Genomic DNA, 14,613 nt, shown 5'->3' with positions numbered 1-14,613 from the left:
CTAGGCGGTGTGTGGATCTTCCGCTTTCTGACCAATCACCAACCGCCTCTCATACAAGCCGGCATCGCTTCTGGCAAATCCATCCTCTGTGACTCTCACTTCCATCATTTGACATTTGACTCAAGCTTCCCTCTCTCGCTCTCTCGCTCTCCCTCTCTCTCTTTCTCACCATCTAAAGCCCTGTTTGCCTAATCACACCTCTCTTCAACCACCAAACTCACAATGTGTCCTCCAGTTGAAGATACACCCACGAACGGCACGAATGGCCACGCCAACGGTATCAATGGCACCAATGGCTCTCACGATGGTTTCACTCCCATCAAGACGCGCGAGAACCCGCACCCTCACGCTTCGCCTTACCGACCCGTAGGAGACTTTCTGTCCAACATTAGTCGCTTCAAGATTATTGAATCAACTCTGCGTGAGGGCGAGCAATTCGCAAAGTGAGATTATTCCTCACACAACACAACAGTCCGAGTTCGGTCGCTAACGATTCTTCGTTAGCTCATACTTTGACACCGAGGCCAAGATCAAGGTTAGCATTTCTGACCCGCTCCAAAGGTCCAACGATGGGCGTAGGCGTGTCTATGAGGGGTGTATGGCTGACGAACATTATGGTAGATTGCTAAAGCCCTGGATGAGTTTGGTGTTGATTGTCAGTCACCTTGTCGGATTCACATGCAATACATCTGACAATAGTCTAGATATTGAATTGACATCGCCTGCTGCTAGCGAGCAATCGCGCAAAGACTGCGAGGCTATCGCCAAGCTTGGCTTGAAGGTGAGCCGTTCGCTCGTACCGTCGTAGAAATATTCATGCTAATCCTATCGACAGGCCAAAATTCTTACACATGTACGGTGTCATATGGTCAGTCATACCCTTTTTCTACTCCGACAGACCTCTAAACTCGAGTCAGGACGATGCGCGCATCGCTTGCGATACTGGCGTCGACGGCCTCGATATCGTCATTGGAACTTCGAGTTTCCTGAGAGAGCACAGTCATGGCAAAGACATGACATATATTAAGAACACTGCACTGGAGGTCATCGCATACGTGAAGAGCCGAGGATTGGAAGTCCGTTTCTCATCTGAGGATTCTTTCCGTAGTGACTTGGTCGATCTCTTGAGTCTTTACAGCGCTGTCGACAAGGTCGGTGTGAATCGCGTAGGCATCGCTGACACCGTTGGATGTGCGTCTCCTCGTCAAGTCTATGACCTTGTCCGGACTCTCCGTGGTGTCGTCAGTTGTGACATTGAGACACATTTCCACGATGACACTGGATGCGCTATCGCCAACGCTTATTGTGCTTTGGAGGCTGGTGCTACTCACATTGATACTTCAGTTCTGGGTATTGGCGAGCGAAATGGTATCACTCCACTTGGAGGTCTCATGGCCCGCATGATTGCTGCGGACCGTGACTACGTCGTCGGAAAATATAACCTGAAGAAACTCAAGGAGATTGAAGACCTTGTGGCCGACCTGGTCGAGGTCAATGTTCCCTTCAAGTAGGATTACTGTCACATCATTGCAACCTTCACTGATCGTGTGGTTTAGTAATCCCGTCACCGGCTTCTGTGCTTTCACACACAAGGCTGGTATTCACGCTAAGGCTATCCTCAACAATCCCTCAACGTACGAAATCATCAACCCAGCAGATTTCGGTATGTCAAGATATGTTCACTTCGCTAGCCGTCTCACCGGGTGGAACGCCATCAAGTCTAGAGCGGACCAACTTGGTATCCAGATGACCGACGAGCAATACAAGGCAGTCACTGCAAAGATCAAGGCTTTGGCCGACGTTCGCAAGATTGCTGTCGACGACACGGACTCCATCATTCGAACCTTCCACTTTAATCTCCACAACAAGTCCGAGAAGCCATTGCTCGCTGGTCTTAGCGCCGAAGAGCAGAAGAAATTTGAGCAAGCTGAAAGAGAATTGAACAGTGTACCAGAAAAGAGAGAGCTGGACAGTGCCGTTGATGCACAAGCAGAGGTTCCTGCGGCCAAGAAGACTAAGACTCAGGCCGTTTCATAGACCGTCCTAAGTGTAGAGAGGTCAGTTCATCATTGCGATACTAGACTATATCCGGCATCTATTGCATTTCCCGGGGTGAAGCAAAAGTTCCGAAGTTGATTTTCCGGCTTTCATTTCTCAGTGTTTCACGACGGCGTTGGCGTAGTTCTTGGGATGAACAGGAAAACGGTGCGACGCAGTCTGTTGAAGCAGAAACTAGATCACTCACCACGCTTTCCAGCATAATCAATAGACTTGTGTTGTGCATTCAAGCTACTTAGTATTGCCCCGTAAATCGTCGGCAAAAGTCAAAGCTCGGCCACTTTGCCGTTCTGGGCCGTGACCGGCCTCCTAGCTAGCCCCACTCTCCAGTTCTCGCAGCCCGGGGACGAAGGTGCATATATATAAAACAGTACTCTTTCGCACCCCGCCCAATCACTTTCCACAGCAACCTTATATCAAACATCAGAGCACTCATATAAACATGAGTGCCACAACAGTAGTTCAAACCGAAGGCATCACTGCTGATAACATCCTCCGCCTGTTTGGCAGCGATGTCAACACCACATTGATTGGCTCCGGGATACAACCCGGTGCGGCGAGAGATGCAGACTTGGACGGGTATGATGAAGAGCAGATTAGACTTATGGAAGAGGTGTGCATTGTGTTGGACGAGAACGATCTACCAATTGGTAGTGCAAGCAAAAAAGTTTGTGAGTGTAACCTCTCGCGCCGACGAGCGAAGGTCCAGTGGCGCGATGCAAGACCACAAGACGCTTGCTAATAACATGTCTGTCAGGCCATCTCATGAGCAACATTGAGAGAGGCCTACTTCATCGTGCCTTTTCTTGCTTCCTCTTCAATTCCAACAACGAACTGCTCCTGCAGCAACGTGCTACTGAGAAGATCACATTTCCGGATATGTGGACGAATACATGCTGTTCGCACCCACTGGGAATTCCCGGCGAGACTGGATCGAACCTACAAGACGCAATCATGGGCGTGAAACGTGCGGCGCAGCGAAAGCTGGATCAGGAGCTAGGGATCAAGAAAGAGCAGGTGCCGATTGAGAAATTCCAGTTTCTGACGAGGATACATTACAAGGCACCCAGTGACGGGAAGTGGGGGGAGCATGAGAGTGAGTAGGACGGGACGATTGTCAGATAAGACGGGAAGAGCACATTGTGCTAACGACAGGTAGTTGATTATATCTTGTTCATCAAGTCTGACGTCGATCTCGACATCAACCCGAATGAGGTCCGCGACACTACATACGTCTCTCCGGATAAGCTACGCACCATGTTCACAGACTCAGCGCTCAAATTTACGCCTTGGTTCAAGCTCATATGCGAGAGCATGCTGTTCAAGTGGTGGGACAGCTTGGACAATGGCCTCGAGAAATATCTGAATGAGACCGAAATCCGGAGAATGTAAGTGGATATCAGGAACAAGATATCTTGACTCAATCCAGTACTGGGGGAAAGTAAGCATGATTCGAGCGATGCGTGGACGTTTACATCTGGGCTACAGTTTGTACGTATGAATAGTACTGATCATGCTATCATCGAGTGCCGCCGCATCGGTATCTACTGAAGACATCATCAGACCACTTATAATGTGCTCGCCTTACGGCTGCGTGCAGGTGAGTAAGCATCGCTCCTCTTGCATTCGGGCATCTCATCGACTCCATACCAAATCAGAAGAGGTGAACTTGTGTGTGAGTATACTACACCTGTGCGTTATTCAGCCCGTTCGATCGCTGTGGCTCGCTCCAGAATGTCGGGTATATATGGAGTCTCCAACGTTGCCAGTTGTTCATATCCAATCAGCGTCGCTTCGCTCATTATTCCCACAACCATAATAGACATATAAGCTCATGTCCGCACCAGGCTATCGCGTGCCAAACTTAGCCTTCGCGCCAGCCCAATATGCGACTTTCTGCTATTCATAACTCTCGTGTAGGTCCAGGACTCTGGGGTCGTAAGTAGATAAAGCCAGGGTGAGATTCCAGGTGCACAGTCTAGGAGACTTACATACGCTTCAGCAAAGGTTTTTTCTTAGCTGACCCACGAGTCTCAGTCGCCCACCATTCTTCAGGGGAAATCGTCAATGATTCCCAAGATCACCCAGCTCCGTCATATGGACTTGTATTTCATGAAATTTTCAACAATGGAGTCTAAATCTGCTAAACTTTCGCACATACATACTATTGATATGTCGCGACCATCCACCATATTTTAGACCTTTAAATACTATCACCGAACCAAATGCCAGTGCGTCTGACGCTGGCGCACTCTAAATCAGCCCCGCCAATGTCGTATTCATATTCGCTTTCTACGCCTCAGTTCCTCTCTCCACTGCCGTCGTCTCTATATGACATGTTGAGCTTAGCGCAATTGAATATTTCCAATCGCTACCCACGGAGTCATGAAAACCTTTTGCTAAAGCGGCAAGCCTATTCGTTGCACATTGTCTTGTATCCAGGAGATGTACCTTTGGTTCAAATATCAGACAGTCTGCATGATTGAAGGAATTTTCTGAGTAGAATCATCTATCTTTACGGAAAAATATGTTGGAACAGAGCCAGGGAACCTCGGCAGTAGTATAGACTTGCCCAACCAGATCGCGAGCCTACAAAACACAAGTTATGACATCGGTCCCCGATCAACTGCGAGTATGGTAGCGCACATAGTTCACTTATAGCTTCTACTCGGCACGATGCATTGTTTCCTCCTGACAGGCTTAATTGAAATCAGGACATAAATTGAAAGACGAAAGAAAACTCGCAGATCCATTCTTCTCTGGCTTATACATGGTCCCCGTCATAGACCACCAGACATTACGCTAACATATCTTTCCCCAGATCCCATCTAGCAAGCACGAATCGCAAACGAGCGCTGAGAAGAGCACGTCTTCACCTGCTTGCAGCTCCCACTCGGGCATGCAACAGCTTGGCACTGCCCACCCTGCTGACTGTCCTGCGCCGACAAGGAAAACGGCGTCCCTGCCGCGTTGGACACATCGTAGTAGTTGACACCGTTAGTCACGGTATAGTCAAAGGAGATGGGCTTGGTGAAGTCGTTGCGGTTGTTCGAGAACTTGACGGCGTTGCCTGGAGTATATGGTCAGTTACAAGAATTTATTGGGACGCTGGATGTGAAGGGTGGCTACCTTGACGGCCGGTTTCAAGGTTTCCGGTCCATGTCTGGCCCTGGCGGATCTCGCTGATGGGACCGCTGTAGCCGTTTGCGTCGGGCTTGACGAAGATGGAGCCGCGGCAGTTGTTTGTAGCGACGATGTTGGCGCCGAGAGCGAAGGGGGCGAGGAGGGCTACGACGGCGGTGATGGTGAACTGCATTTTGAGTGTTGCTAAGATTGTTCCTTGGTATCGTTTGGGTGGATTCTGAGTGATGTCTTTGATGGCTAATTGGTGTGAGGAGTGAGTGCTTGATGATCGCAGGATTCTACTGCCAGGATGTAGACTCTTATATACAGAAAAATAGAAGCTTGAAGATCCACAGAGCTTGGGATGAGGCTATCTTGACCCGACAATGACACTAAATGGATCTATTGAAAACATCACACCCGCTCGGATCATGAGGTAGACTCTCAATGCTGTCATGGCGTGCCTAATCCGGAAGCCCAGAAAGCTGGCTATTAGCATATAAGCGATGTGACGTACGTGACGATATTTACCAATGTAGCATCGTGAGCATAGTCCCAAACATCGCGTCGGTGAGCACGCCGAGCCACATATAGTCATCTGTTACATGCTAGTATGGTCAAGCCTTGGTCCATTCAGCTGAAGCCTCCAGGAAAGTCTAGACACCCTTTCAAAGAAAAGTGCCTTGATAGTCATACGCGACCATCCATGAAGTAGTTGTGAACCATACCACCAGTTATTCCAATCTGCTGCCACACGTCTCCCCGTACCCAACGATTCTGGGTTGCCCATAACGAACCGCAAGGGTCCTTCTCTCCGCAAACTTTCCCCAGGCCAAGGTTCCGATGAACCGTTCCGGCCATCCTAGCGGTAGCCCTAACTATCCATCAACTGTTAGCTGCCGCTGTGCCGAAAGCGGGAAATGTCACCTGCTCTTCAGCCTCCAATAGTCCTGCGTCCGTAGCGAGGAGCGTCAATAATCCAGAGAATGGAGGACCCATGGACGTCATATTCCAGACCGATCTTGCGGTGTTTTTAGCGCTGCATTGGTCTAAATATATCTCTCTCCGCAGGCCACATCCGTTACTAGCAGTGCGGGAAAAGATTGTCGAGCACGTTACTAAATAATAAGTACATTCAATAGCAAATAATCGTCAGAAAAACCTAAGCGTAACTCGTCGTACATGAGGCTTGTGGGAAAGCAAGCAAACTTTGCCACCTCATATGACATTAATCACTCAGCAAAAAATACCAGATGCAGATCATGGCGAGTGGTAAACTACCTACCACGCTTAATTGTTAGATGTGTTCAACGACTACACCGTGTGTCTACCCTAAATCCAGATGGTCAGTCTGTCTGTAGGAGGTATCGAGGTCGTGAAGCGCGGCATTGCGGCATGGTCTTCTTTGGCGTGCACCAGCTGACTTTGACACAACGCCTTCAATAGTCAATATGTTTGCCAACACTCTGGTATGCTGCATACAATCCACTTGACCCTTCCTCAGATGTCCTTGCACAGTCGTACTTCACAAGTCTCACTGAGAGGCAGACTTGTCAGACCCGTCGAGTTCCTTGCTTGTTGTCAAATACAAATAAAAACTTCCGAAGAAGTTTATAGCATCTCATCACTTGCTACAGTCTAGTCAGAGGATATAATCAACATCAGAGACCTTTCTATGAGACTATCGACTTGCTCATGATCACTGCCGTTGCAGTGTCCGCACCTGCGCTCTCTTTGGCCATCTCCGAGTCCGGCACAACGATTAGGAACATGTGCGACACGGCTGCTGTTCTTTTCCATGCAGGAGGATTTTCTAGAGCTTCATCATGATCATCTATTCGCTCTGGAAAGCCTGACATGCATGCTTGAGTCTTTTAAATGCAGGCGATGGGGTTTCCTAAACTCTGGGTCAGTGGTTATGAGAAACGCAGATGCTTATCAGAATCGAGCGAGCATGAATAACAATAAGATAGTTCTATCCGACAAGTTGGTAATGATGGTAAAGGATCATAAGCAAGCATGATGTACTACTTCTCAGGAACCAATCTCATTGGCAAGGGAGATGCAGTCATTGCGATGCAGCGGTATGCTGACCTTCACAGGCTTTTGCCCGTAACATCCAAAATACTGCACTGTATGTTTTCGGGATTTGGTTGTCCAATGAGAACTTTTTGGTTACCACGACACGTGAGAGAGTCTTAAGGCCCCTCACAGTCAAGAGTCGCTCGATTAGATTTGCAGTAACACCTCGTATCTACCCATCGATGTCGTACACTGATGAGTTCAAGTCGATGTGTTCGCGAGCTACTCCATCAGTATACAACTAACAACCTGGGATCCATGAATGTTGTCCATAAGAAGTCAATGCTACTAGAGCCATTCATCATTCTGACCCAGTGTCTCACCGCTCCAATCTCCAATGCCTCTAAGAACCGTGGGGCTAGGAAGTCTTTATCATGACGTAGTAAGCTTATCGCCTGTAATAGCCCTCTTCTCAAAGTGTACAGACTTGGCAGTGGTGAGAGGGTCGGCCTGAGTGGAAATTACATATGAGTAACTGACCACATAAAGCTCTCTAGTCATTACGCCAGAGTGACACAAATCAACCAGACATCTGCAAGTACCACACGTTGACTACATAAAGTAGCTTATTTCAACTGTTTCTACTGATCACAGACTATACCATGAAATTGCAGCAAGTTGTTTCGAGGTGTCCAGATACGACGGGCATGCGGATGGTTTCACGATAGTCTCCACGGCTACTAGTACACGCTGACTGACGCGCTACACCGTAGAGTGACTCGAAGGAAGGCGCTTGACTTGAAGGAAGGCGCTTCGAGGGCATCAAGATCAGATGCTGGTGTTGCGTGTCAGCGTTTGTCGTCAGGAGTATATTGAACACACGAGTGTCCTTGTCCGGGAGTCATTTTAGACAATGATGAATGATATGCTCGAGTTTATCAGCTGATAGGGCCATCAGTAAAATTCAAATGGTACCTGAGCACTCTTTGAGGTAGATTGGTGGTTTGTCAAATGCCTATTTTGGCGTTGCGGTAGATCGGCTATGCATCACAGGAGCTTGATAGGTCAACTGTGAGAGATACGTGTTAGGTCGTAAAAGTGAATCTACGATGGGTCAATGTGTCGGCTATGTGTAGCCAGTATACGAGCTGCGCTGTATAGATTTGGCAATGATATGAACTCATGACTAATCGTGAGGGGTTTCCGAAAGCTGATTCAATTAATGTTCATTCATTATTATTCATTGTCGTCAGAAGTCGTACTTCATCGACATTCGCGATGCAATCATGACTACGCTTGTCTCCATGTCCGTGAGTCCTACAAGCAACCTGTGATCTTCATCCAAGTTGCAGCACACGCGTCAAGTGTCCATCGGATGGATCCTGAAGTGTCGCCGTATCAGCACAGTTGATGGCATGCTGAGGACGTCCAGCTCATCATTTCCACCCAGATGGAACCAGCGCATGCCGTCTATCCTACCAATTTGGATCCGCTGTCAGATTCACGCGGTTCAAATACCCTTCGTTGACAAGCGTCATGATGTTCTTTGGCATCAAGAATTGCAGCCCCAGCCCCTGCTGTCCAAACCAACCAGCGATAGCACCGCCTTGCACGGTCAGGTTCTTCGCCACGGTGTATACTCTGTAATTGTACGGATACATTGCACCCGGAGCCGCAGCGAGATTGGTCGGAGGCAAAGACCGCTGTGCATATGCTGCCCCAGCCGGAGACATGTAAGCACCGTACTCGCTACCGAAACGATCGAGGTAAGTGCCGGGCTCGAGTGTGTAGTTAAACATGGCCGGCACGCCTTCAGCAGTAAGAGCATAGCCGTCGTGTGGTGGATACACGAACTGGCCGGTCGATGCATTGGTCCATTTAGCTAGAAAGTCGCCCGGACAGAGGCCTCCGAAGCGGTGATATGTGCTGTCGATGCCGGCGATGCCTTCGAGAGGGAGCCCGGCAGGTAGAACGGAAGGGCCCAGTCGTGGGTCGCCGCAGATGTAGGCAGAGGCAGTCTCATCTTTGGTCGAATTGGTTCCGGCGCAGAAGTCCGGGCATCGAGTTGCAACGAGATCGGACTATTGGGTTCGTTAAGAGAACTGCCACGTATGGCATTAGGAGCACTTACATCGCGTGCCCGGAGTAGTGGTGCTGATTCCACCACAACCGCCAAGACCCATAGCAGTACTGGGAGACTGAGCATCATGACCGCAGACCAACAGCACAAGTGTAGAAATTATCTGGAGCTGATTATTGAGAAGGAGAACGTAGCTACCAACCTTTTTAAAGCTCGACGCTTTGTGCACAGGACTTCAACGGACGGTTAGCCCGTGCACAGCAAACACCTGCTTGAAGGTGGACACTGCATAAGCTCAACAAGCCTCCGTCTGTGTTCTTCACCTGAAGAGAGAGAATATTCCCACAAATATGGTCCGATCTGCAGATCTCCTCGGATCGATAGCCGTCGGAGTTGTACTAGTACCAACTTACATTTGCTCAATTGGTGATAGAAGCGGTTAGCGGTGTTCCTACTCATACATTGAGCTGCTTGCTGGCTTGCAGGTCTCGCAGCATCAATCTCAGCCACATCGATCATCGCCGTCTTGAGCAGCCAATCAGCACAGACTGGGACAAGCCAGCGCCATACTGATAGATGTAAACACTCTCGTCCTCAACAACAGTCCAGCTTCGCCAGCAATTGGTTGATACTCTCAACAGACCCATCATCATTAATCAATGTGACCTCACAACGAGCCTTCAAGTCGCGTGTATGTAGGCCGAGACACGTCTGACGTGTATTGTACCCTGATTCTCACAGTCCCTTTGGGAAATTCAGTACCATCGTCGCAGGCCCGCCTTCCTCCATCTTCCACTCGATGCGGGATATGCCAGGTTCGCGCAAGGCCCCATGCCGACGCGACTTGCTCTGTGACCCGGACCACTCTTTCGGGGACTTCAACACATCCGTTCACATTACCAGTTGCTGGATCCGTCGTCGGCCACACGACTTGGTGCTGTATACGTAGGACCATGTCCGTGTTCTCCTCGTAGTCCCCAGGCTCAAGAAACACAACCACCATCGGGAGACCAAAGTCATATCCATGGCTGCTGAAGGGTTCGCTTTGCTTGAATTCGGCTGAGAGCGGGAATGCTGTGATCCGTTGGAGGTCGTCTAGAACTGAGGATTCACACTCATAGCCGCTGAAGGCATTAGGAATATCGATAGTCTTCAAAAGAATCTCCCAGAGAACATCCGTTGATTGAGCGCAGCCATATGCGACATCGTCTGCTGTAGCATGGTCTTCCACATACCACAAAGCCCTGTCGGTGACGGCATGCTCGTCAATAAGAAGGAAACTGTTGTTTCGCCCAGCATTATTCTCAAGGCGTCGAATTTCACTATGCGACTTTCCGTGGTACTCTTGGATGTCTTGTATGAAAAGCTCTACTAATGGGTCGAACTTTGCGTTTGATCCTGTTTCGAAGTCGATGTGGATGTCGTTGAGTTGTTCGGGCGTCAAGTCGATCGTCACATAGGCATACAGGCGTTTCACCTCGGCCCATTGAGGCCCTATATAGACCATTGTGTGTCTGCTCATGTGAGAGCCGGCTGTGTTGTACTTGGTGTCATTCCAACTCACTATCAGGCCAACAGTCTAGGTATCCATTCAGCAACACTTGACGCAGAAGCACCTGAATCCGATCGGTATACCCCAAGATAATGTTCTGCTGTTGAATGAAGAGAAATCAAACTCGTAGTGGAAGACTGGTCGACAGTCCTAGATTCCTCCGTCACCATTACGTTCATGTTGCATGTTGCGGTATAGCTACCCGATGAGGCTAGCAAACGCTTGCAGTCGGCAACTATACCGATTGAGCCAATGGATGAGTTTACTATATGATGCTTCGAGCTTGGGCTCTTGTCCATCGACTGACAAGTGCTTCTCACCACCATCTACATGCCAGGAACGATCCTCATCACGGGCGCCGCATCCGGTCTCGGCCGCGCCTTTGTACAGCACTACGCATCGCAAACCCCTCCGCGTTCCATAATCGCTATAGACTCCAATGCGTCCCCAATAACACCCAGTCTCGCCGAAAAAACTGTTACATACCTAAAAGCAGACATCACCAGCCAATTTCAAGTCTCCAGCATCGCACAGCAACACCCATCCCAGCCCATCGATCTCCTGATCCACTGCGCCGGCATCCGCGGCCTCGTTCCCGCAATCGAAGAATCAAACCCCGGGGACGTCGCAGCTGCAGAGACGCTCGACGTCATGGACCACGCTACATTCAGCAGAACATTCGAAGTCAACACCTGGGGCACGTTCAACGTTGTGACCACTTTCCTGCCCCTGTTGAGGCGATCGCGGGATGCGAAGGTGGTGATTCTGAGTTCGCGTATGGGCAGTGTGGCTGCGAATAGGGCGGGTGGAGGGTATGCGTATAGGGCGAGCAAGGCGGCGTTGAATGCAGTGGTTAGGAGCTTCTCGATTGATGTGCCGGGTGTCACGTTTTGTTTGTTGCATCCTGGGAGGGTGGAGACGGGCTTGGTGAGGTGGAAGGAAGAGGGGGCGATTAGTGCCGAGGAGAGTGTGCGAGATTGTTTGAAGGTGATCGAGGCACTGGGAAGTGAGGATAGTGGGAGATTGGTTGATCGGTTTGGTGTTGATATTCCGTGGTGAAGATGTCGTGAGTACATCGAAATATTAAGAGGTATTAGATGTGGAGGTAGATTGATTGCGGGAGAAATGCGTGAAGGAGGCTGATGAATCCTATGCACTGGTCGACCTTGGTCTACTATGAGGGACTTCTTTGGCGGTCACTGACGGTCGCTGAAAACGGGAACTTTGCCTTCGACAGTGCGTCCGTACTCACGATGGAATCGTGATATCTTCTCACTCTATGGCTTGGAGCTTGATAATCAAAAAAAATATGCGTCTGCCACCAGTATCCATACGGCTGAGTAGCTAAAGCATTTGGGAACCGTATGTATACAAGATACCTCGAGATTATGCTCTGGACCCCCGGGGAACTGAGACAAAGGCATCCTCCAAGGCAGTGGGTTGATAGCCGCTTCAGTGTGATAACGTCACACAACACGTCTCACTCCCGCAATCCCAGCACAAACATGCCGAAATCATCCACATCCTCCGCCCACATCTCCGTCCGGCGATCCCTCTCCGCGTTTCCTGGCATAGCCAGCCAGGGTAACTCGCCCATCAAATACGGCTTCGCGCCCCATTTCCGCCGATCCAAACGCCACGCTCCAGCAAACTTCTCCTCGTTCTCCGCTTCCCACAGTGTTTTTGCCGCGGGCGCCTGCACGAAATCTAGTTCACGGCCATGAAACACAGGGAAGCTGTGTCTAACGCTCCATGCCCATGCCATCTGGTAAACAGCAATGATGGCACGGCGTTTAGCTTCAGTGAGCAACCATGTGTCCCAGCTCGGCAAGTCTCCGAGCTCGTCTTCCGCCTCTCCGCTCTCATGCGGCGACTCTGGGAGAAACAGGCCGGTTTTCGCGACTTGATATGCCACGTCCTGAAGATGCGCGAAAATCTCTCGTTCCTTCGCCACATCCCTTTCCACGACTTCGTCTGGCGGAAACAGCTTGATGATGGCGTACAGCAGAAACACTTGCAAGTCAATCACCATATCCCTGACGCTCCCAACCTGTCCCGCTGTGTATCTCTCGTGGAACTTTAGCATCTCACGCTCCGCTATGCGTGTCACGCCAGGGCGAGTTGCAGCTGTTGCGCTGGTCCATACCTTGGCGACGAGATAGAAGCCCATGAGGTCGAGTGGGATGCCGTCAGGGATTTGGCGTGGGTGGATGATGGGTGGGAGGTGCGTCTTGCTGGCCATGGTGCCGACCCAGGAGCGGTGGACGAGAAATATTTGGGTTGTGGAGTGGAGGGTGAGAGGGGTTGGGGAGGGCAATCGTGCGACGGGATACAGGAGAGATTGGTCACGGAGAGAGGGGAGAGCGCTGGAAGGCAACAGTGGCGAGGATCTTTGGATTACGGTATCAATGGAGGAGTCATTTGGCTGCTTGGGTTGAGCTGTTGGAAGAGCGATGTGATGGTCTTCAATCGAGGGAACCGGGTATTCTGATGGGGTTTTGGAGCTTGAAGACGAAGTTGGAGATGGGCTCCGTTCTGAGGCTGATGTTGGATAACTGCATGGTAATTCTCTAGCTGTGCACCTTGAGCACGAAGGTCGGCGGAGATTGCAACGTGCTTTTGCATTTGCGCAGTGACTGCACGATTTCTGACGTATTGGCACCGGCAAGTCAAGGACGCAACGTTTAGTATGTCGGGTCAGAGACGATTCTGGATACATTTAGACATGAAACATACGAGAAGCTAAATTGGACAAGTAGCGACTCACTCTGCGAGAAGAACTTTTTACATTTCTGGCATTGGTGCTCCGTTTCTATGCTTCGGACGCGGCCACTCATTATGGGATTTTATTTTCAGTCCGCGATCGGTACAACTTTCAAGAGACCCTAAGGCTCCTACAGAGCCGAACGTTTACATCGGCATTTGCTCTATATATGTTGCGGTGAGGTAGGATTCGAGGTTGATGTTGGTACTCGGAAGTCCGGGTACATACTCTGTGGTCTGACCGAGCGTGAGCTTGCTATTCTGCTTTTGTAAAAGTCAAAAAGGCTATACCCATTATGTCTACAGTAGGATGCAAGATCGTAGCCGTAGATCGACTTCGGCCTGTTTAGAGGATATGAATGCATTTGGGGGGGATATTGCGAGATTCGAGCTTCGCGCCATGGATTCCTCATGGATGCGAGAGGTTTGTGCTCTGCATCCATCATCTCACCTTTTTCGTGTAGCAAAGTACGAAATACTACCGATCTGCTTGGTTATTCTCCTCTATAAGCACTTCACCAGACCAATATATTGCCAAACACCTGGATGTTTGAAAAGGTCGCGGACTACCAGTTGAGAGCATGATTTGAAGGGCAGACGGCGGTTGCCTCAGGCAGCAATATCAGTTATGCTCACATGCTGTTGAGAAGGACCTGATATGGTGATAAGAAGAACCAGAATAGTCCACAGCGTGGTGTCTTCAGCAGTAAAAGATGAGCAAATTGATGTTTACCTTTGCAAACTGTTGGCATGTTCAGCCTTGCTGTGAGCTCGTGCTCTTACATGTCCACCTGCGCGGGGCCCATAACAAGCATGTGCCTGTTCTTATCGTTCGCTTCCAACGTAGTGGAGCATATCGTCATCATCCCCGTAGATAACCATGCACGTCTAGGTTTCCAAGATCTCCTTTTGCCTTTCTTTATGGTGTTGTCGAGTCACAAGGGGGAAGAAGATCCACCGACATGCTTCAATCGGTCCCAACGCTGCTATGTGTATCTACGTTCTGTCCCAGGGC

General features: G+C 49.8%; 7 protein-coding genes across 7 annotated transcripts; 3 read left to right on the top strand and 4 right to left on the bottom strand.

Moving 5' to 3' along the window:
- The first annotated feature begins 88 nt into the window (after positions 1 to 88).
- EJ05DRAFT_455352 (homocitrate synthase) lies at positions 89 to 2,286 on the top strand. Its single transcript, XM_033742472.1, has 7 exons — positions 89 to 443; positions 505 to 535; positions 622 to 655; positions 705 to 781; positions 836 to 868; positions 918 to 1,507; positions 1,557 to 2,286. The coding sequence occupies exons 1-7, from the start codon at positions 223 to 225 to the stop codon at positions 2,035 to 2,037; spliced, it is 1,467 nt and encodes a 488-aa protein (XP_033597872.1). The 5' UTR covers positions 89 to 222; the 3' UTR covers positions 2,038 to 2,286.
- A 214-nt stretch (positions 2,287 to 2,500) lies between these two features.
- On the top strand, positions 2,501 to 3,450 carry EJ05DRAFT_442281 (isopentenyl-diphosphate delta isomeras-like protein 1; the record flags this gene model as incomplete). The annotated part of the gene is made up of 3 exons (XM_033742031.1): positions 2,501 to 2,729; positions 2,816 to 3,154; positions 3,218 to 3,450. 3 exons carry the CDS (start codon positions 2,501 to 2,503, stop codon positions 3,448 to 3,450), a joined length of 801 nt encoding a protein of 266 aa, XP_033597871.1.
- Positions 3,451 to 4,530: 1,080 nt separating this feature from the next.
- EJ05DRAFT_540160 (uncharacterized protein) lies at positions 4,531 to 5,754 on the bottom strand. The gene is made up of 2 exons (XM_033749577.1): positions 5,188 to 5,754; positions 4,531 to 5,128 (listed from the first exon to the last, which is right to left on the bottom strand). Exons 1-2 carry the CDS (start codon positions 5,372 to 5,374, stop codon positions 4,887 to 4,889), a joined length of 429 nt encoding a protein of 142 aa, XP_033597870.1. The 5' UTR covers positions 5,375 to 5,754; the 3' UTR covers positions 4,531 to 4,886.
- Positions 5,755 to 8,352: 2,598 nt separating this feature from the next.
- Positions 8,353 to 9,681, bottom strand: EJ05DRAFT_100734 (uncharacterized protein). Its single transcript, XM_033738934.1, has 2 exons — positions 9,335 to 9,681; positions 8,353 to 9,284 (listed from the first exon to the last, which is right to left on the bottom strand). The coding sequence occupies exons 1-2, from the start codon at positions 9,410 to 9,412 to the stop codon at positions 8,679 to 8,681; spliced, it is 684 nt and encodes a 227-aa protein (XP_033597869.1). The 5' UTR covers positions 9,413 to 9,681; the 3' UTR covers positions 8,353 to 8,678.
- A 269-nt stretch (positions 9,682 to 9,950) lies between these two features.
- Positions 9,951 to 10,790, bottom strand: EJ05DRAFT_502879 (uncharacterized protein; the record flags this gene model as incomplete). Its single annotated transcript, XM_033747321.1, has 1 exon — positions 9,951 to 10,790. The coding sequence occupies one exon, from the start codon at positions 10,788 to 10,790 to the stop codon at positions 9,951 to 9,953; it is 840 nt and encodes a 279-aa protein (XP_033597868.1).
- A 195-nt stretch (positions 10,791 to 10,985) lies between these two features.
- On the top strand, positions 10,986 to 12,105 carry EJ05DRAFT_100792 (NAD(P)-binding protein). The gene has a single exon (XM_033738935.1). The coding sequence runs from the start codon at positions 11,166 to 11,168 to the stop codon at positions 11,892 to 11,894; it is 729 nt and encodes a 242-aa protein (XP_033597867.1). The 5' UTR covers positions 10,986 to 11,165; the 3' UTR covers positions 11,895 to 12,105.
- Positions 12,106 to 12,315: 210 nt separating this feature from the next.
- EJ05DRAFT_488186 (uncharacterized protein) lies at positions 12,316 to 13,672 on the bottom strand (the record flags this gene model as incomplete). The annotated part of the gene is made up of 2 exons (XM_033745685.1): positions 12,316 to 13,544; positions 13,603 to 13,672. 2 exons carry the CDS (start codon positions 13,670 to 13,672, stop codon positions 12,316 to 12,318), a joined length of 1,299 nt encoding a protein of 432 aa, XP_033597866.1.
- Between the last annotated feature and the right edge of the window lie 941 nt (positions 13,673 to 14,613).

Source organism: Pseudovirgaria hyperparasitica (assembly GCF_010093815.1).
Source record: "Pseudovirgaria hyperparasitica strain CBS 121739 unplaced genomic scaffold EJ05scaffold_13, whole genome shotgun sequence".
Classification (NCBI taxonomy): Eukaryota; Fungi; Ascomycota; class Dothideomycetes; order Acrospermales; family Acrospermaceae; genus Pseudovirgaria; species Pseudovirgaria hyperparasitica.
This window is presented reverse-complemented; position numbering and strand designations above follow the sequence as displayed.